Here is a 21,723-nt window from a genome sequence, read left to right as displayed (position 1 = left end):
GGTGGTTCTGGGATCTGATAGGAACAGCACCCGAACACCTCACAAGGTATTCCAGGCATGTCCATCTGGAACAAGAACACAAGATACTGAAAATACACTGGATTATATTCCCTGCTTTCCTTTGACTGATACTTTCACAATCCACATCTGAATTAGTGGCACCGGATTCTGCGCCAATGACTCGATATAAAAAAAAATTAATCAATAAAAAAAATATTACAGAGTTGGCTTATCAAAATAACTTGCAGGTAAACATTTCACTGGCATTTTAGCTGTATGTACGTCATTTTTTATGTAACTGTGTGCCAACTTTATTCATCTCATCTACAGTGGTTTGAAAAAGTGTTTGCCCCCCCTCCTGATTTCCTAGCACTTTGCATATGTGTCACACTTGTGTTTCAGATCATCAAACACATTTTAATATTAGACGAAGATAACCGGAGTAAATATAGAATGTGGTTTTTAAGTGATGATTTCATTGATTAAGGGAGAAAACTCATCCAAACCTACCTGGTTCTCTTTGAAAAAGTAAGTCCTGAATTAACTGTGATTAACTGAAGAAGCTTCTCGGATGAGAGGTGAAACGTCTTCAAGCAACCTAAAGAAGTCCAAACGCTTTTCTTTCCAAGCTCCTTAGACTACGATGGCCTGGATGACTGAGAACCTTCACAGACAAACTGTGATTATCTACATTTTTTGGAAAGTTGAGTTCAGTTTCACTAAACACATTCAGGCCTGATTACAGGCATACCTGTTGAATCAGGAAATCACATAAATAGAACCTGTCTGACAAAATAAAGTACACTAAAAGATCTCAAAACGCTGCACATCATGTCACTAAAGAAACACCTGATAAACAAAGTAACTGACATCTATCCATCAGGAAAGGGTTACAAAGCCATTTCTAAGGCTTTGGGACTCCAGCCATTATACACAAAGGGAGAAAACTTGGAACAGTGGTGAACCTTCCCAGGAGTGTCTGGCCTACCAACATTATTACAAGAGCACATCAACAACTCAACCAAGAGGTCACAAAAGAACCCAGAACATGTCTCTGTTAATATCAGCGTTCATGGTTCAACAGTAAGAAAGAGACTAGGCAGAAATGGCATCCATGGGAGAGTTCAAGGAGAAAACCTCTACAGACCAAAAAAAACCCCACAAGGCTCATCTCACATCTGCATGAAAGCATCTGCATGATCCCCGTGACTTCTGAAAATATTCTGTGGACTGATGAAGGTTTGAGTTCCACTACATCTGGTGTAAAATTAACACAGCATTTCAGAAAAGGAACATCATACCAACAAAACATCTCGAAGGATAATGTCCAGCATCTGTTTATGACCTCAAGCTGAAGCACACTTGGGTTCTACAGCAGGACAATGATCCAAAACACACCAGCATGTCCACCTGTTAATGCAGGGGTGGGGAACTCCAGGCCTCAAGGGCCAGTGTCCTGGTTTTAGATCTCACCCTGGGTCAACACACCTGATTCAGATGATTAGTTCATTACCAGGCCTCTGGAGAACTTCAAGACATGTCGAGGAGGTAATTTATCCATTTAAGTCAGCTGTGTTGGATCAAGAACACATCTAAAACCTCCAGGACACCGGCCCTTGAGGCCTGGAGTTCCCCAACCTCTGTCTCAACAGCTTAAGAAAAACAAAATATACAGTTTTGAGTAGTTTAGTCCTGGCTAGAATCTGATTGAGATGCTGTGGCATGACATTAAAAAGGTGGTTCATGCAGAAACCCACCGATGTGGCTGAATTACAACAATTCTGCAAAAATAAGTGAGCAAAAATTCCTCCACAACACTGTAAAAGACTCCCTGCCAGTTATCACAAACATTTCAGTGCAGCTGTTGCTGCTAAAGGTGGCCCAATCAGTTATATGGTTAAGGGGCAATCACTTTTTCACACAGGACCATGAAGGTTCTAAATTTTCATTTAGAAACCACATTTTGTGTTTACTTGTGCCATCTCTGTGTAATATTTAAATTTGTTTGATGATCTGAAACGTTTAAGTGTGATAAACATACAAACCAAAAATAGGAAATCAGGAAGGGGTCAAACACTTTTCACACTACTGTAAGTGTTGCTTATAAAAACATTGAGCCAAAAAACACAGTTACGATTTTGTGAGAACACGAGCTACTGTGGTTCAGTCGGTCCAAACTGCTGTGGCTGGCCTAAGATTTCCACAAAGAACAGAGAACCAAAAATGGACAGCAAATTCAAAAGATGAATAAATCTCTAGGGGTTAAAGAAAAGATCAGCACACTCTGATCTCTCTGATTACTGACTGCACATGCTTCCAGATAAGCTTTATGACAATTCATTGATCATCTTTTTGTCTTCAGCGTAAAACTACTTCCAAATAAGCATGAGTTTGGGTAACCACACTCCCAACCTATAAAGTTAAAGTGAAAAAGGAAATTGAAATGACAGTACAGACAACCCAACAGCAGAGGGAGGACTGGTACCTTTTTTCAAAGTAGTAGTTACAGATTTATCTAAGAAAAACAGTTACTGAGGCAGTTTTTCACTGCATATTTCAAGGTCTGGCTAATATAACACATGTAGGATAACCAAATGGATCTGAACATTTGTGTTTGTGTGAATGGATAAATGATGACAAATTAAAGGGAAACTTAAATGTTAGTGTTAGTTCTGTTCACCACCATAGCACTGTTTTACTCCTATAGCAGAATCGCAAAGAATCAATGCCAAAGCTGAATTAAGCTGCTCTAGTGGCACACATTGGCACAATACCTTACTAAAGTCCCTGTGCAGACATGGACTCCTCTCTGATAACCTGATAGCGCACAAGAGTCAGTTTCATCACCATTAGGTCGGCCACTTTTCTTTAAGAATCACAACTGCAATTTCCCACAATCTTCATGTACCACTTTCAGAATGGTGCAAGTCTAAACCCATGCCGCTAAATTAACTGGAAGACTCGCACAAGATTATGATCATGTGTGTGTTATGCATCTTAAGTTGCTCAACAATAAACATCACAGTTTAAGAGAATGCTTTAAAAGTATCAACATGAGTGTATAGTTCGGCTTGAGGCTCACGCTTCTAACTTCACAGTCTAACACCAGCCGAGCTAATCTCTAGAAAGATTAAGTTTATTCCATACCTGCTACGTCAGAAAGCAGCAGAAATTAGTTAAAGTTATACCCAAAACTGAAACAAGATATAGCATCTAATTACACCGTGCTCACCTCTTAAAACTAATCTGTCCCACATAGATGCATCTTAATAATTCTCAAGGCATGGCATATCCCATGTGAAGTAGCTATCAAAGTAATCAAAATACAGCTACTATGGTTAGGAAACTCTTCTCTTATAAAAAACATCACTTGATAAACTGTCAAATTGTCAAAGAATAATATTGCAGTAGTGCTATGGATCAATACTGTGGGTCTGAATGAATCCACCCAATCTTTCATTCTTTCCTCTTAGCCTCTGCTGCTCTATGTGCTGGGACCACACCTCATCCCTGAGTGTTTTTATGTGTGTTTGTGTTAATTATTAATGTATTGATACATTACTGTGTTTGCATATTCATACTGTGGGGACTCTCCACCCTTTTTGGGGTCAAAAAGCAAGTTCCCATAATGCAAATCATTAACTTTGATAAGACAATTTCTGTTCTGTGCATGTGTGTGTGGTGTTTGTGTATGTGTGCGTGTGCAAGGTTCGAGTAATGCACAGGAAGCTCAGATGAGTTTCACAAAACACATGATGAACTCTTAAAATAGCACTAGCAAACAAATGCAAATCAAGCACTTTGTACTGAACCACATGAACAAAAATATTTACACTCATCACCTCCTGTTTTAATAGTATCCTCTCTAGCATTACTAAGTTGTCACAACCACATTAGCTTTCTTGCTCTCAGAGCACTACAGAAACCCCAGATGTTTTTTCATCTGAGACACGTCACTGCTGTGAAGGCATGGCGAAAACAATCAAAAGCCAGGGGGAAATTCTGATGCTTCAGTGAAAGGTCAGGGCATTTCAGCATGAGAGAAAACAAGTTCTTCTGTCCTCGCAGTCCTTGTATTCACTTCCTGCTGTGGAGGAGGTGAATGCACGTAATCTGGTATTTCGGGTAAAGATCTGGCTGATAGGGAGGTAAAGGAAATGAACTTATGCATAATTAGAAGAAAAAAAAGAACTCACTACAGAGCACCCTCTATATATCGATACATGTCTTACCCCCTTTGGCATCTGTCTCCAGGACTGGAGGAACAGCATTTCTTAATTCACCAGAGTCAATGGAGACGCTCCGATCCCGCTTGGTTTTGGTTTTCAGCATCCCTCCAGTGCCACTCACTGATTGGCTGCCAACTTTGAGCCCAGGGTTGCTCAGAGACAACTGGCTGGTTTTGACTCCATGGTTGCCAGAACCAATGCCCTTTGAACCCAGGTGGGTAGCAGATCCTGGCTGCTGCTGCTGCGCCTGCTGATTTACGCTGGGTATTTGGGATCGGCTGTCACCGGTGACCTGCTTGCCATGACTGGCCAGTTTATTGTCTGGGTGCATTTGAAAGGCTGGTGATTGAGGTGAAGGTCTGGTAAGGAGAACTGCTGGGCTGTTAGTCAGTGGAGTCACATTGCTTACAGGCGACACTGATGGAGAAAAGAAAAAAAATAAATAAATCAGTGATCAGTATTTTAAAGGCTGGTTCTAGGTTAGGTGTTTAAACCAAACTTAAGCCGTGTTCACTCACCTCATCTCACCTAGACACTCAGCTGACACATCGCCATGCTGGTTTCCAGGATGCTTCACTGACCACACATAGACCTAGGGGACAGTAACAGAGGAATATCATTAGCAGAGGCAGACGGCGACCTTTACAGCTAACACTGTTAGTTATGTGTCCTCAACCTGTGGGTCAAAGTCAACGTCATGAGACAGAAGAGAGAGAAAAAGCCAAAGACTGATAACAGAGTAAGGCCAAAAACACACCGAGGTAACTGTCTCTTTAAGGCAAAGAGTGCAAAACTGAGTTTGAGCTGGGGGAGGGACCCGAAACTCAGAAGTAGCTCAGTAGCAGTGTTTAAGGTACCGCCCTCTTCTAAACACTTTGCAAACCGCAAAAACTCCACCACATACAATGCTGTTTAGCAAAAATCCTGTTTCCCTCACTTAGACACACTCATTCCTGTTTCACACTTGTAGCACAAAACAGATAAACTAACTACTCGATACTAACAGATTTTATTTTTGGACTATTTAGACACGCAACCAAATCTCAAGACATCATCAGAACTATCTACCTTTGCTTTAATGTAATTTAGAGTGACCAAAGATCCCAGGTAATGAGGCCCTAATCATAGACTTTCAATTATTTTCTTTACAGAAAAGGTTAAGGTATAACAACAGACTTTTCCCAAGCAAGAATGAAGCTAAATATTAGTAATGGAGGACTTCAAATCAAATCTGCTGCTGCAAGCTGGCACTCTTTTGACACCACCACCTGCCTATGTCCATAACCTCAAGTTTATGTTTTTAATATCTGCTACTGCAGTGAGCTGTTTTTGGTGAAAAATATTTTATGCATTCTAACAACTAGCTCTAAACAAGCAGACTGAGTTCATCCCATAAAAGATACCTGTGCAGAAAACATTAGTTCTTCAATATTTGCAGGTTTCAAGATTAGCTGGTCAAAAAAAAACAAAAAAAAAAAAACCCTGTTTAAAATAAATATCTAGGCCAGATCTTTGGCTGACATCAGGCAGATCGCGTGTAAACACTTCTGACTGATGACACAATCCTAGTCAATCAGGTCAGCTGTTCCGCTCCAAAAGAACCATCTGTAGCACTCACTCACCTTCACAGGTAATGGTAAACACAATGCTCCCATTAGTCATTAACCAACACTGGCTCAAGTCAGCACAGGAGGGTGCCTTGTTCACTGGCTGAGGATTTCATCATTCATTAACTCAAACAGGGACAGTCAGACGTTGCAACTGTTGACAAAGTATGACTCACTGCTTTGTGCAACACAAAGGGGAGGCAGACTAATCATATGGTGACAGGCTGACCTTCAAGTGGACACTTATGAGAAGAAAGAGCCGGCTAAAATGAATACCTGTCTAGTGGTTATCAAGCCAACTCTGTCATTTATGCTACTGTTGGCATGTTGAGGGGAATCAAGGCAATAAGGGTACAGCTTAAATTGGAAAAAGTGGAAGAATTGAAGAGTCACCGAAGTAAATCTTGTGTTTCACTTGAACACTATAAACAGTTCAGCCTCATGCTGCCATTATCCACCACTTCTTGCAACATGTATGGATGTCTACTGTAATGTTCTTTGTGAGTGGCTGCTTGAAAATGAAGCCTGTCTCAGAGTGAATGGAGAGAACTGAGTTTATATTACATTTGCATGTTTAATATACATCACATTTGTTTTTGGTTTTTTGCAACAAAGATAGCGATGGTGGAAACGCTCAACTCGAATCTTCAAAATGGGACTTTACAAACCAAGGATTTACATCACAGTGGCAGTACACACTCTGTACTGCTATTTGTGTCTCTCGTTTGTTCTCCGTTTTATGCAGGAGATTGGCATGCATCTCCTCTCCAAAACACACAAAAAAGCAAAGCAACATAGGTGAAGTAAAAATCAATGTTATTAATGTGGTCTTATATTACTGCAAGAGCAATTAAAGCTTCCTACTATGGTGGTAACCCTTGTGGCTGCTGTGTTTTTTTGTTTGTTTGTTTTTTTGACCTGCCAGGACCCACCTTTTTTCTTTTTTTAAATATACACAAGGTGCATGTTTTAGCAAATCTCAGAAAGCTATTTGGACTGAAGCAAAAAAAAAAAAAAAAGCCTTGCAATTTTATATATTGTTAAGGATTCAGTGTATACATGTGTGGCTTTACATTCCTGTGCATAGAATTATATAGAATCAGACAGTATAGAATTATACTGACTGTAGTTAACTGCAGTGAGTTTTGGTTGGCCTGATTGTTTTGGAAAATGCTCATCTACTGGGATTTAAACACACACCTGTCTTCAGAGTTCATAAAGAAGGGTCAGAAGAAGAGGAAACTATTCAGAGGGCGACAGTTCTCTGAAATTAAATGCCTTGTTGATACCAGAGGTCAGAGGGGAAGGGCCAGATTGCTTCTAGTCAACAGGAAGGCAACAGTAACTCAAATAACCACTCGTTACAACCAAGGTATGCAGAACAGCATCTCTGAACATGCCTCAGATCTGGAAGGACTACACCAGTTGCCACTCCTGTCAGCTATGAATAGGAAATGAGACTGCAATGTGAGCTTGGGCTCACCAAAACTGGTCAATAGAAGACTGGAAAAACATTGTGTAATAAAACAAGTGTTGAATTCTGCTGTAACATTCAAAAGGTGGGATTAGAATTTCTAGATGGAATGAAAGCAAGGATCCTTTCTGCCATGTATAACTTGTTCAGACTGGTAGTGGTGGTGTAATGGTGTGGGGGATATCTTCTTGGAACACCAACTGAGCATTGTGTAAATTCTATAGCCTACCTGAGTATTGTTGCTGACAATGTCCATCCCTTTATGACCACAGTGTACCAATCTTCCTGCTTCCACCAGGATACAAACCATTTGCCAAGGCTTAAATAATCTCAAACTTGCTTCTTGACTTCATGAAATGACATGGCAACAAGTTAACTGTATTCAAATGGACTCTATAGTCATCACATGCTAATACAATAGGGCATCTTCAGGATGTGGAGGTACAAGAGATTCACATCATGGATGTGCAGCCAAACAATTAAAATAGACCAAAAGAACCAAAACATTCTCAAGAGAAATATTTCCAGCAACTTGTGTATTCTAGAAAGCAACAGGGGTCAAATACTGACTTTATTTGGTGTCATCTGCATTGATTACATGGTGACCTCACCACACAAGCATAATATTTTTAAAAGTCAAGCTTGAGATATGATAAAGTACTTAATTATGGTGACATTTGAAAAGTACAATAAATCAGATCAACCTGACATCTGTGCAATTAATGAAATAAAGTAAAAATCAAATCCCTATTCATTTAATTTCTGTCAGGTTTGAAAATTCTATCTAGCCGTCTAGCTTTTCTGTTCATGTTGACAAGATTATAGCTCTCCATCTGGTCACACAGACTGTGGCTTTCCTGATCAAATACGGTCTCCTACAGTTATTTCTGGTGTTTTCAAATATGGTGTTGTCATATGCATCTCAAATTCTAAAATATTGGCCCTTTAATGAAAGATGTTGATAAATTTTACACCCAAGTTGAAATTGGATAAGACTCAGCCTCCCATAATGGGTAAGAGCAGAGATGATGGAGTTTCATTATACATTCAATTAAGATTCAAGTCTTAAGTGTGCTAAAGAACATGCTGACACACTCTGGAAATGTATATAGACCAATATACTCTAGCCTCTAGCTCGTTATGTAACTGGGGAGTGCTTCTTTATAAATTGCACATTACCAAACTAATAAATCAGCCGTACTGACCAATTACATAGCCCCCCAAAAATAAGAAACTAATGCAGAAGTAACTTCAAAAGCTGCACAAATTGATACACTCTATGTAGCAATTCAGATACATGTGCCTCAGTAAATGACAACACACTACACTGCTAGCACACAGCACAAATGCAAGCATAAGGTGCATAGTGGTGGTGGTTGGAGGTGGGGAGGGGGGTTACAGGCCTGAGTACTTCATTGGATGACTGCAAAAAGTATGCTCAGCCTTTTGAAAAGTCAACTGACACACACACACACACAGTTTTATAGTACGCACTGTTTGCATACAGTAAAACAGGACACGTCATCATGATGTAGTTTGTTTTTGTGATGCAACAGTCAAGCTGTCAAAGAAAGAATTAATACAGAGAACTAAATGTATATTTCTTGGTTCAAAATGGGGATTTTGGGTGGTGACACAAAATTAAGCATAAGCAGGCATCAGCTCAGAGATTCCCTGATTATATTGAGAGAGATGCTGCAACATATGTTAAAAATGACTCTGTCGCATGGCGGTATAAATAGTTACAGGGCCCTGCCAACTTCATAGTTAGCACATGCAAAAGCTAATGCGGTGACCGTGCACTGGGTTTCAGCTTGGTAGTTGCTCCTCAACGACTCAAGATTACACACAAGTACATGCACTTTCCTTTCTAATGTTGTGGGGGGGGAAAAAAATTTAAAAACCCAAAACTAAAAAGGCATAATAGTACTCATTTTACACTTTCCATAAAATACAACAGTAATTAAAGAGAAAAGAACACTTTGGTACACAATCAAATAAATTCTTTCAGCATCTAAATATCCAAATCATTCACCCAACTTTGAAATTCTGCTATTCATAAACAATTCTGCTCAGTCATCCAAGAATGTCAACAACTAAGTCTGTCTAGGCAGCTATTTAAATGAAATGCTCACTCAGTGGACTGATGGAGACTGACAGGAAGTGTGTCTATATTTGAACTGCCTCTTTTCAAATATGCCAGTGTTCCAAGACTCTGAAGATCCCAGCTTAGTTTCAACTAATGCACTCTGTTATACTGCAATACTGCCAACCAGCCTACCTTCATAAAAGCTATAAATTTCAGCTTTTGTTTAACCTGTCCTCGTACTGTAGCTAATAGAGGAAGTCATTTATAGTGTTGATTTGCATCAAAGTAATGTGTTCATAATATTTAGCAAATGCTTGTGTATGCAAATAGATTGAGTAAAATATTATAAACAGCTCTTATGTTATCCCCAGCATAGGAAATGTACATGCCAGCAGCCAGGGGGGTAGTACTTGGTCGCCCCATGATCGGAAGGTCGGCGGTTCGAATCCACTTAACGGCTACCCTGAGGTACCCCTGAGCAAGGTACCGTCCCTACACACTGCTCCCTGGGCGCCTGCTTAGTGGGCTGCCCACTGCTTCACTGAGTGAATGGGTCAAATGCAGAGAAAAACAAGTAATTTCCCCATGGGGATCAATAAAGTATCCATTATTATTATTATTATTACTACTTCATAAATGGCATCTCTTGTTTAAAGTTACAGATATCCATGAAGTCATGCGATGCATACTGCAGCCTATGACATTGCATGCCACTGTTTCCGAGCAAGACAGATGAGATGATAACTTTACTGTAAAGACTGTTGCCTTTGGTTGCGAGAACAAAAGTTATTGTCTTGCGCCAAGCAGAGCAGGGTGTGTACAATTAAAGGATTTATACTCATGTGCGCAATATTTACTGAGTTAACTTGAAGTATCTACTTAAGACAAACAAGTTCAATTGGTAACTGTTGATTAAATGGAGACGATTCAATTTTCCAAATACGAAATGTAAAATAACATCCAATGATGTACAGTATCAACCTCAGTCATACACTGTAAATCTCTCGGCGTAGTTTTGTATTATGAGCACATTCACTACCAGTTACTAAGTTAGAGCAGCTGCTCATTCTAGCCCACATTAAAACTTAATCCTCAGGAGCCAGTTCATAAAAGTTTGTCTTGTGCACAAACCAACATTTTTCCATTGCTTTTAAAGGCAAGTGTCAGCTGGACACGTGCTTATGCAAAAGCGAGGTCTAATGTGGTAAGGAAAATGTTCCCCATTTGACATTTGCACAACTTGTTTGAGAAGCAAATTCAGTTTGAAAATTGGATCTTGTCCAGCTGCGTCCAATTTGTGCTCCAAACAAGCAAGGGGAATAATTCAATGAGTTTTAAAATCCACAACACATGATGTTTACATGTAAAGCCAATATATGCAAGATAAATGCACATAACGCAGGCCATCACACTCACACATATGCTCTTACATTCTTTCAGAAATTGAGGGAAACAAACATCATTTCTCTCAGTTAAGGCTCGAGGTTTGCTGAGTGTTTTGAATATATTTGCCAAAAGGAATTTGACTGTGAGTGTAGAAGATGCTTGCTATATTCTATTTTTCAGCATTTTTTTTTTATTTATTCTTTTTTCAGATGCTCTTTGCTGTACTTCCACGCTAAATTTCACCATAACACGAGTTTTTCTGAGTATACAGCAATCAGAGGTAATGTATTGTGTATATAACTAAAGCTAGTGTGGGTCACAAGTCTTTCTAGCTGCTAACTACTTTTGATCACTGTACAATCAATTAGCTCTGCAATGTCTAAAATGTCTAAAAATATAAATAAAATAAAAAAAAGCTTAAACTTGGCTTTACTCTATGAGCTCAGCATAGTTTAACATTTTAGCATCAGTGAAATATTTTACAGTCAAACTGCTGTGTCTTGCTTCATGTTTGGTTGTTAGCTGTCAGCTTAGTACTTTTTGCTCCTAAGACAAGTCATCTCATTGCATCAGAGGTTTAGCTGCGTGTCAAAAGGTTTATGTTATCAGTTCAGTAAAACAGATGGCAACACTAGTTTCTGTTACACCGAGTTGCCCATTTATTGCAGACAGTATAAATTCTGGTTTTTATTTAGATCCTTGTGTTTGCTGTATCAGCAGTTGAGCCGCTGTATTACTACTTTTCACCTGTTGTGTTCACGTGCCCAGAAGATTTAACACACCACTGCAAACGGCCACAAAAGACACTGTTGCCACGGTTCTGCAAATTCTACAAACTTCTGCTCCAGCTGATTTTCAGTTTCAGTTTATTCCAGATTAGGCAATAAAAACACAAGGTTGGGCTTGGGAAAAGATGACTGGGTTAAAATACAACCCTTTCAATAACGTTAGCCATTTCTTGGAGAGTCTGGCAGAAAGCCTCAATGCAATCTTTACCCATGTGCAGCCCTGCAAGGTCACGGAGAGAACTAAATACGAATACACAGTGCTGCTCTGTTGATCACCAGTAGTAAACAGAGGCCAAACTGTTTAACAGTACTAATGAATGAATAATGTGTGTGAGGCAAGAGCACATACAGTTAAACTGACTTTTTAGACATTAGCTGTTTAACAAACTGCATTTGCACTTGGCGCCAGTCAAAATGTAGTCTAAGAGAAGGAAACCAAGTTTAATGTGATTTGCCGCTCTGTGCTCCACCTTACAGCAAGGTCACGGCTAACACAACCTGTGTGACTTCACATAACATCGCTTCTGTGAAGGACTAATTCAACTTAAAACCTTGCAAAGGTCTAGAAAAAGGGGAGGTTAGAAAGTATAAATGCAAGTTGTAAGGATCATGTCAGTAACTCTTTTGGAAGTGGAAATGATTACTGTGGCTTCTCCTAATGATAGATTCTCTCTTCAAATAAATTCCCACCAAAATACATAGACTAAATCTAATCATCTGTCCATATTCCTTTACAATAACTGGATTTAAAGTATTTTCTAATATGGTTTTTTGTATGTTGTTAAGTTAAATGTGTGTCACAAATGTGGGTTAATGTGGCTCCAACATGCACAACTCCATACACAAAGGTTGTAAACAAGCCCCAAATTGTCACCCTTATCACCACTAACCGCTTTCCCCAGAGTTAGACACGGTGTCTCTTTCAGAAGATTTCTATTGGTGAATCTACCGGTGAGCTCTATAACGGGCCGTGAAAATTTTTATTAAAAGTGACATAACCCAGACAGCCTTGAAGGCATTTAATTGAGAATGTGTAAATAACTATGACACCCAATCATTACAGTGAAGGAGGGGGGTGCAGGAACAGTTTGACTGGGACATACTGTGATGATGTTTGAAATAGTGAAATTGATATAAAAAGAGGAAAAAAATATTGCAGATACAGATAATATATAAAGTGTTACTGTGGATAGCAAAGTATAGGATTTCCAAAATGCAGAAGATTAAGTTACTAGAATAGCTTTGCATTATTCACACATCAAAAGTACTATTTATTTATCCTGCTCTGCAGGTCCTCAATTCGTCTAAGCTCTCAACCAAGCTGCAATTTTAATTCTCATTAAACGTTTGATTGGCTACCTCTCAAAAATGGAAGGTTTGAACAGCAGATGGGTGGGACTATCGCGTTCAGCATTAGGTGACCTTTTCATGATATTTACTCTCTTTGATATCATACACTTCCAATAGTAGAAGAAAAACCAATGAAGAAGCAATATATGGAGTATTTGGAGAAGCCTGAAATCCAAGCTTTTGGCTCATAGAATTACTTCTACATATGACTTCATTATATTAAACTTTGGTTATAATAAATAGTTTAATATGGGCACTCGCCATTGTAACAGTGTGCCAAATGGCCTGTTAACATCCCCTTTGGCAGCAAGAATCCATTCTGGACGACACAAAGAATCCACCAAGCTATCTTTATCCTGTCTTCCTTCTCTCACCCCAACCGGTCGCAGCAGATGACCCCGCCCCTCCCTGAGCCTGGTTCTGCCGGAGGTTTCTTCCTGTTAAAAGGGAGTTTTTCCCTTCCCACTGTTGCCAAAGTGCTTGCTCATAGGGGGTCGTGATTGTTGGGTTTTTCTCTGTACCTATGAAGCATTTTGAGGTGACTTTTGTTGTGATTTGGCGCTACATAAATAAAATTGAATTGAAATCTTCTTACTGCTTTCTCCTGGTTTGTGGAGAGTTTTTTTCTTCTTCAGTGTTTGGACAACTACTTAAGGGAGCCTAAGGTGCTGATTCCTGGAATAATTTGAGAAGTCATTATATTTATAACATTGGCCTTCACTAATGGCAACTGTGAAAAAGCCATAGCTTTAACAAAGCATGTAAGAATGGAAATCTTTGTAAACACTGTCACAGAGTGACAGTGAAAGGGGTACCCATTCAAGACTGTGCACAATAAAAAAAAAAATTAAAAGAAAGGCTTCTCTAAAATTTTGCAAAGTATAACTCCTTTTTTACTTGATGCCTTTTGGAGTCATGTTCCACCTATCACAACTGATACTCCAATTAAATGTTGGACAATTAAATGCAAAAAGAAAGAAAAAAAAAAAAACAATCAAAGGGACGACACAAAGCTGAAAGGCAAATACAACATTGCTTTGTCAGCCTCCAGCAACCAAATTGATCTGCAAGCCATGCAACTTTAGAAAATTAACAGGGATGATGATAAGTGCTCTCTTAGGCTTAAATATGTTGAATCAGCCATCAAGTTCCTGCCAATTTTCACTAAAGAAAAAACCAAATGTGACCAGTAATGTCAAACTACTTTTGAGTGACAGCGATCAGTACATGTTAAATCTCAGCCTTTAAACTTTCTCTAGTGAATGACATTTCCAATTTTGCAAGCTTCTGCTGCAATACAAACCAATTTAAAAATGTGTTCATATACATATTACCCACTTGGGTCTCAAACATTAAAAGGTTATTTAATTGGAAATCACTATCCATATCTGATGATGAAAAAAAAATGGCAGCATATCATCAAAGAAACTACTGATAATGTTCAAAAAGTTTAAAAAAAAAAAAATGTAGTGGTGATGTCGCTGATTTGTGTGTGTTCTGCACAGAGAAAGTCAGATTTCCCATTTTTGAAGGACAACATATTTTTGCCATATGGCAATGCATGCAAAAAAGGAACAAACAGAACTTATTCAGAAGTTTGCCTGGAGGAAACAGGGATAAATGAACACTGCATTTTTGGAATTTCTGTTTAGAGCTCTCCCCAATAATTCATAAACTCCCCATTTATGAATTACTGACCATATTCAATGATATTGGTATGTGTTTCTTTCGGTTTATAGTCTTTGCTGCAAAAGTCTTTCCATTCCTCCTCCTGCCCTTATCTCCTGTTAAAAAAAAAAAAAAATGAGGATACTGCTTGTCTAACCTTTGATTAAAAGGGGAAAAAAAATAGACGTGTTTACATGTGGAAAAAGTTTATCCACAGATTTTAACTCTGTGCTATTCAGTGCTGCATTCTCAACTGTCACTCTGCTTATAGTACTTCTAGCAGTAAACTGCAGTGCATTGTGGGACAGCGCACAGGTGACAGGCACTGTTGTGGCAGATTGCCATGGAAACAAAACATGTCACAGCACAGTATAAATATAGACTAACCATGTGCAGAGCAAAGGTCCTGCAATAGTGCAAAGGCTACAAAAAAAACAACAACTGTTCACTTCAACGGAAGTTGTCTGAAGACAAACACTTCCTCTTTTGTATTCTAACTTACCGTGATGTAACAAGTAACGAATTATATGGGGCAAAAATCATATGGATTTTAAATAAGATGTTTAGCCACCACATGCTGCAAAAAGAGCTCCGGTGCATATTGACGTTGATTCTTAAAGTCTCTGGAACTCTACTGCAGTGATGCAAGACAATTCTTCCAAAAGATACGTCTTCCCTCTTGATGATAGCAGTGGTAATACAAAGATCTTCCATAAGCATTCAATTGGACTGAGGTCTGCTGAATGCAAAGGCCAAATGATATGATTCACATAATTTTCAATGCTAAACCCATGAACATGATGCTCTCTGAAGGAGGGTAATGTCATCCAGGAAAAAGCCACTCCCATCAGGATAGGAATGTTTCATCATAGGGTAAAGGTGAATACTCTGAACATGTTGTATTGCTTTGCAGAACCACTTTCTACAAGGACAATTATTCTACAGAATAATAGAGCAACCATCCCTATCAATAAAAGGAATGCAAGAGTTCAAGTCTTTCCTTTAACTTGTCTCCCTTATGTGTACAGATACACATGTGCAAATGTATAAGAATCCAGTTATTATACACACACCGAAGGATTTCTGCAGCACTAAAATTGAAAAACCCCAAAACAAAGCTTTAGAGTTTGAATAGTTTAGCAGTTAATGGATTAGACCATCTAAAGAACATTAACAGGCATCATCTGAGTAGTCAATGGAAAACCAAGTTACTGGATGATAGATGCGTTCAAATAACAGCCTACTGTGTACAAGTAACTATGCTTTGAAGAAAGCTAAATTCATGTAGAGATAAGAGAAGGTAGTCTCTGCTATTTTAAGCTTTTGGTTAGTTTGTAAAATAAAGATCAAGTTTCATTTTCTCAATCTGTGAACTCAGAACTGTTTTGTGTATTGCAGTTGTAGAAAGATTAATTTCATGGATTGGCTGGTGATAATTTTGAGGTAGGTGGAGTATTTGTTAGCAATCCCCTGCTATGCTGCATTGCTGCCTTTTGATATAACAGGCCTAACTGAACAGTGACAACAGGAAGGATGACCTGAGTTCATGTGCCAGAGACAGGGTGGATATTTCACATGCTTGATTCACGTGTAGTCTGAGCTGCTAATGCCTGGAAATGTAAACATTTCACACGTAGATCAGACAAAGACCTTCACAGTTTGGAAATCTTTTCATGGTTTTCAATTTGCAGTTTTTCCTCAGCTCACGGATAAGGAAATTCTGGGCTCATTTTGTACAGAGGGTCAAGGGTTGTATCCTTTCCAGCACATTCTGGGAAGAAAGCCAACTGGAGCAAAGAAAAAGGCTGAACTGCAGCCTCAGTATAGACAGAAGGCAGGCATTACAGCACAGAAGCAGCTGGAAATGGAAGACTGAGGGACAGAAGCCATTCAGTGTCTAGCTGAACACACATTTCCCAGTCTGCACAGGAGAGGATGGCCACTCTGTGCAACCAGACACAATGTTTGTCCATGCAGGTCAAAGACGATCTAAATGAAAATAAGTTTTATGCAACAAATATCATGCAGTATACAATAACATCTAACTTTTTAGATCTGTTGAATTCCTTTTAAGGGTGTCTGAAGGATTGCACTCTGTGGCAGACAAAGACACAGACTGATGGAGTCAGTCATGTCATTCCTGATATACTTCTTTGACCTCCGCCACCTGGTAAGCAGGTGGTGCATCGTAAGATAAAGTCTCGGTGGATAAGTCAGAGCAGTCGCGTGGAGGTCCACACAACTCTTAAACTCACCATCTTGATGATAAGATTTACCCAAAGAAGAGTTCAGTCATTCAGAAGAAAGGCAGGCAGGTAGTAGACTGGTACTCATCTACACTGAAAGGAGACGGTTGAGGTGTTTTGGAAATCTGAGTAGAATGGCCCCTGGTCACCTATTAGAAGAGAAGGAGAAGACTCGGGACAAACCCAGGACACCCTGGATTGATTGAGTCTCTCTGCTGCAACAGTCTTGATGTCCTCCCAGAAAAGCAGAAAGAGAGGTGGCCTAGGAGAGGGAGGCCTGGGCATCTTTGTTTAGACTACTGCCCCCAAAAAGCCAAACTTAGATAAACAACAGAAAATGGATGGTAACAGAACGCAAAGCCAACTGGTGTCCCTCTGGAGACCATTAGAAGATTTATTCCCCAAAAAAGCAGTGAACCAAAAGTATACACTAAACAAAACAAGACCTTAACAATTTACCCTTTAACTAAATTAGTACACAGAAGTTCTAGAATGAGAAACTTTAAAAAAATCTTATCACTACAACCTTTAGCTGGTCAGAGGTAGAAGCAGAAAGGTGACTGTCCAGAGAAGAAAGAAAACCCAGAGGAAAGTCCACCTGGATTAAACAAGCTGATGTGTAAATACTGGACTCAAGGTGGGAAATTACCTCCAGATCATCTAAGCTTTTGCACATGTCTGGCTTTTGCTGTCTAAATTATAGTAAATGTTAGATCTGGCTAAAGTTCAAGAGTGATTGGAAAAGGAAGCATGTAAGCTCAGCAATGATGAAGCGTGGGAGCACTTCTGCAATTGGTTTTGTATCACAAATATTTAGTTTGATTAAAAAAATATCTTCCTCTTTAAATCATCCAGAATATTACTGGCCTTATAAACTATGTTTCTGCATCAATGCAACGATACAGTTTAAATCATCTAACCTGTAGTTGCTTCAAATTCCCCTGTCACGTCTAAGCGGCATCCCAGGAAAGGACTAACACCTTCACACTCACTGTTGTTATGCTGTGCAGAGTTCAAATGGCATTGTTTTCACCTGACCGGACAAACTAAAGTTAAAGAGCCTGAATGCACAGCTCTGAATGTGCCTGGTGTGAGCAAGGGGTATTGATGTCATTTGAGAGCTTTGAGAACCAGCGCACACTGGTCAGTATGATCCACTGACAGGACTGTATGCAAAACATGCAAAAGATAAGCACAGAGAAAAGGCACAGAAACAACAGCTCTGTGACATTAACGTGAACTACACACCTGAGTCGTAGTGCACTTTCATTTAGACTGAGGATTTGCCCAGTTTTTCCCCTACTAGTCTATAGATTCTGGTACTAAAGTGTCTTAGTATATTCAGTGGTGTGGAAATGTTCTCAATGTCACATTATTCTTTCATAGCTCACCTTCGCAGCGCTCCCTGTAACTCACCCCAAAGTTCTCAGATCACCTAACCAGATAAGAAACACTTTGTCAGCAGCTCACCAAATCTGTGTCTGCTTGAACGCATTCATTCAAATCAACTCTGGACTAAAAGGGAGACAGGAAATAGACTTTTCATTCATGCCTAGAATATAATCAATGAATGCATACATGCTTACTTATGCTTTCTTTCCTTTCTACTGTTACAGAAAGACTGCCAAATCATCACTGGCGCTGTCACTTGTTTTATGCGTGTGCTTCTAAGTGTGCCCGAGTACCAAAACGTCCATGTATTTTGTCAAGCGCTGCGCATGTAGTGAAAAACAACACCAATAATATTTCGTTCATTATGCCCTTACATAGTGGATTAATTGCCTTGCACAAGATTTCCATCATTATCCACTACAGCCTCATTTAGACAGCCCCAAAGGACAAAACACATTTAAAAACAAAAAAAACAGGCTTCAGTCAATGAAGGTCTACAGGTAGGCTGTGGACTAATCTTCAGGTAAAGACATATATAGCATTTTTTTTAAAAAGGAAAAGAAAAGATGCTGAGAGATGTTTCACTTCCAATGGAAAGAAACACAGAGGGTACTGAAGCCCTGAAAGACAATTCGGATCAAGTTGCAAACTCTGTTAGGTGCTATATATAGCTCACCAGGATATTGTAGATACACACACAGCATGAAGTGCCAGTGCACACATGAGCAGAGGCTATGTACCAAAAAGAGAAAAGCCTTAGTATGAAGTAACCGCTTTACTGTCACCCCATATTCAACAGGCTGAACTGGCAGGACCATGGGATGCTATAAGTTTTATACTTGAGATCAAGCACACATGCATACAGAAATATATATGACATATGCGGACATACAGAGAGAAAGAGAGAGAGTGGTGAAGATAAACAGGTGAGGGGCAAAGAGTGTGTCCCTAAACAATTATGCAAACACTTGGCACCCTCGTCAACGCAATTAGCTATAAAACTAGAATTGCCGTTGTGTTTTTACCATGTCACGCCTGTTGTAATTGTATTAATATACAAATCTTGTTATAACACGCTTCTGTAGCCGTTGTGTAACTGAATCACAGCGCAGCAAGCGTGCCTATTAAAGTAAAAACATTTTAAAACAATGGTCATTTTCCTAAATTAAAATAACGCTGAATGGGGTAACAGTAAAGTGACAGACAGTAATAGTTGAGCAGCGGGGATATTAGCGGCATGTCGTGCTCTACATGCCCCCGCTGAGCCTGTGTTTAAGTGACAGGTATCGTTACGCAGCCTGTCACCCACTGAACACGGTTTAGCTGTTTAGCACAAAAACCATTCAAATGCAGCTTTGGCTTAGACTCTCAGATTAGCTAGCGGTCAAATTTACACATCTGCATTAAAGTGTCCCCATCGGCACACGGGGACCAGTGAAACATAAAGTTGGCCAAGCACCGCATTCTTGTTAGGAGAATTTAAGGACACATGCCCTGATGTGAACCCCAGCCAGAGCTCCTGAGTGGAGACTTGGTGCGCCAGCCAGGTCCACGGGCTAACTTAGCATGCTAATTCATGTCTTCGCTAGGCTACTTGCTCGTAAGCTGACGTTGCCGTAGCACACATCTGCAAGCGAACCAGTGCTAGCTAATGGGATTTGAACTTTGTTATTGGCTTGCTAGCGACCCGAAGACTTCCTAAAAGGAAGGGAAAGTTATGCGGGTCCACACGTTACGAAGACAGCTCCGAAATATGTGCGAACAGCTAGCATGTCTCGGCAGTGACAGTGTTTTGAAATGCTGTGTACTCTACCCCATTTGGCTGCTGTCTGAGATCAGAAGAGGCCGATGTCAGGACTGACGGCCAATCGACATTCCCCGGAGTGGCCGCCACCGCTTGCTCCGTCCGCCGTAACACTGCGCAAGATGGTCCCGATCCTGCTGTTTGATAGGAAAAGGAGCTGGTGCAGTTTGACGGCGTTTCGGGTGATGATTAATAACACGCCGTGTCTAGGTTGAAGTTTCGGTGGAAATCAGAGGACGCGTCACCTTGCAGCGGTTCATGACTCCCACTATTCAAGATGTAGAAGGGCAGGACGTTGCATTTCTCTTCGAGTCCATATCACTCCCAGTCGCTGACAATAATTAGTGTGGCCACACGGGCATCCGTATGTCACTATGCTGATATGTCATGCTGGACTTCTGTGCTGTCCGAGGGTGGATTGCTTCCCTTTCTCTTCAGATTATCTGAATATTTATATTAATTCGAGATGATACTGATGTAAGATCCCTGAAATAAAATTTTGATTTACAGATTTCAAGTGCACCAAACGATGAAATCCAAGAATCACTCAATCAGTTAAGTGTTTTATTTCCATTTGATAAGACCTATGCCGTCTTGGAAATCACCATTTCCATCTCAGCTCCCACACCACTTTCCTAATGGACACCATCGTGCAGTAGAAAACTCTGATTTCATCCACCCACTGCATAAACAGTTAGAAAGAGATGTTTAGTAACTGAATGTTTGGGAGAACCATTATAAAGTTGCTCAGAGTGAGGATCCAGTTGTTGCACTGTTAAACCCTTCATCTTTTTTCAGTTGAATGCTCCCTCTAGTGGTTTGGGTAGCAGAAGTAGGCTTGGTAAAACTGCCTCAGGTGAACTTCGAGGCATTTCTTCCCGAAAGCGTTCTAAACTGAGATTGGACTTCGGGTACTTTCATCAAGAAAATAGGGGGTTATATCCAGGAGTAGCAAAGGCATCCACAATTTCCCCGTGATGGTTGCTCCAAACCTCACCCGAACTAAGTGGCACAATCAAGAGACATTGTTCAGGAGCAGAGCACATCACACAATTTCCTTGTCCAGATGTACTGCATTCACTGAAACTGCATCATTGACAGTTGCCTCTTTTTTGAGCAACTAGCAATGCAAGAATTTTCTGAGGGTGAGTAAGAAATCCTACCTTGGTTTTAAAAGACAACTAGTTGAATGTTAAGAAAGGGGACACTAAAAAAATCCCAGAGGAAGGACTAAGTGGACTAAAACAGATTGGCAGTGGAGTGGAATCAGAATTGAGATGAAGAAAATAATCACAAATTTAAAAAAGAGAAATTGACCTGTTGTGACTCCCGCACCGGCAGACGAGGAGTGAAAGGTGGCACACTGGTGTGCTAGAGGCTCACCATCTTCTGCTTGACCTTCTCTTTCCAGACAAGACAGAAAGGTCTGGCATTAATCAGACGAAGAAGTACCGTCACACCTGTTGTCAGCACTGAGAAATCAAATAGTTGGAGGTTTTTGATTATGCCACTTGGTAAATTCCACATTTTTTTTCATTCTATTACAAATAAAAAAAGTAGATTTGTAATGAAATGAAGTAATTTAGAGTCATTTGATAGTGGCATCATTCTTTCCTTCCTATTCTCTTTGAGTCAAGCAGGTGTAATTTATTAATCAGCGAAAAAAGAAAAACCTCGGCTGCACATTGTT

General features: G+C 39.8%; 1 protein-coding gene across 2 annotated transcripts in view; it reads right to left on the bottom strand.

The window, feature by feature from the left end:
• The window catches only part of bcl9l (bcl9 like), a 28,640-nt gene extending 7,153 nt beyond the window's left edge, over positions 1-21,487 (bottom strand). The window contains exons 1-3 of one of the 2 annotated variants that reach the window (XM_026191835.2): positions 21,351-21,487; positions 4,748-4,821; positions 4,233-4,646 (exon numbers count right to left, since the gene is read on the bottom strand). In XM_026191835.2, the coding sequence (XP_026047620.2) occupies positions 4,233-4,560 (328 nt within the window). In that variant the 5' untranslated portion in view covers positions 4,561-4,646; positions 4,748-4,821; positions 21,351-21,487. Of the gene's footprint in view, positions 1-4,232; positions 4,647-4,747; positions 4,822-20,042; positions 20,413-21,350 lie in introns of those variants that run through there. The other variant, XM_026191834.2, reaches the window with a different exon arrangement.
• Positions 21,488-21,723: the final 236 nt, after the last annotated feature.

This window comes from Astatotilapia calliptera, chromosome 14 (assembly GCF_964374335.1).
Source record: "Astatotilapia calliptera chromosome 14, fAstCal68.1, whole genome shotgun sequence".
In the NCBI taxonomy this organism is placed as follows: Eukaryota; Metazoa; Chordata; class Actinopteri; order Cichliformes; family Cichlidae; genus Astatotilapia; species Astatotilapia calliptera.
This window is presented reverse-complemented; position numbering and strand designations above follow the sequence as displayed.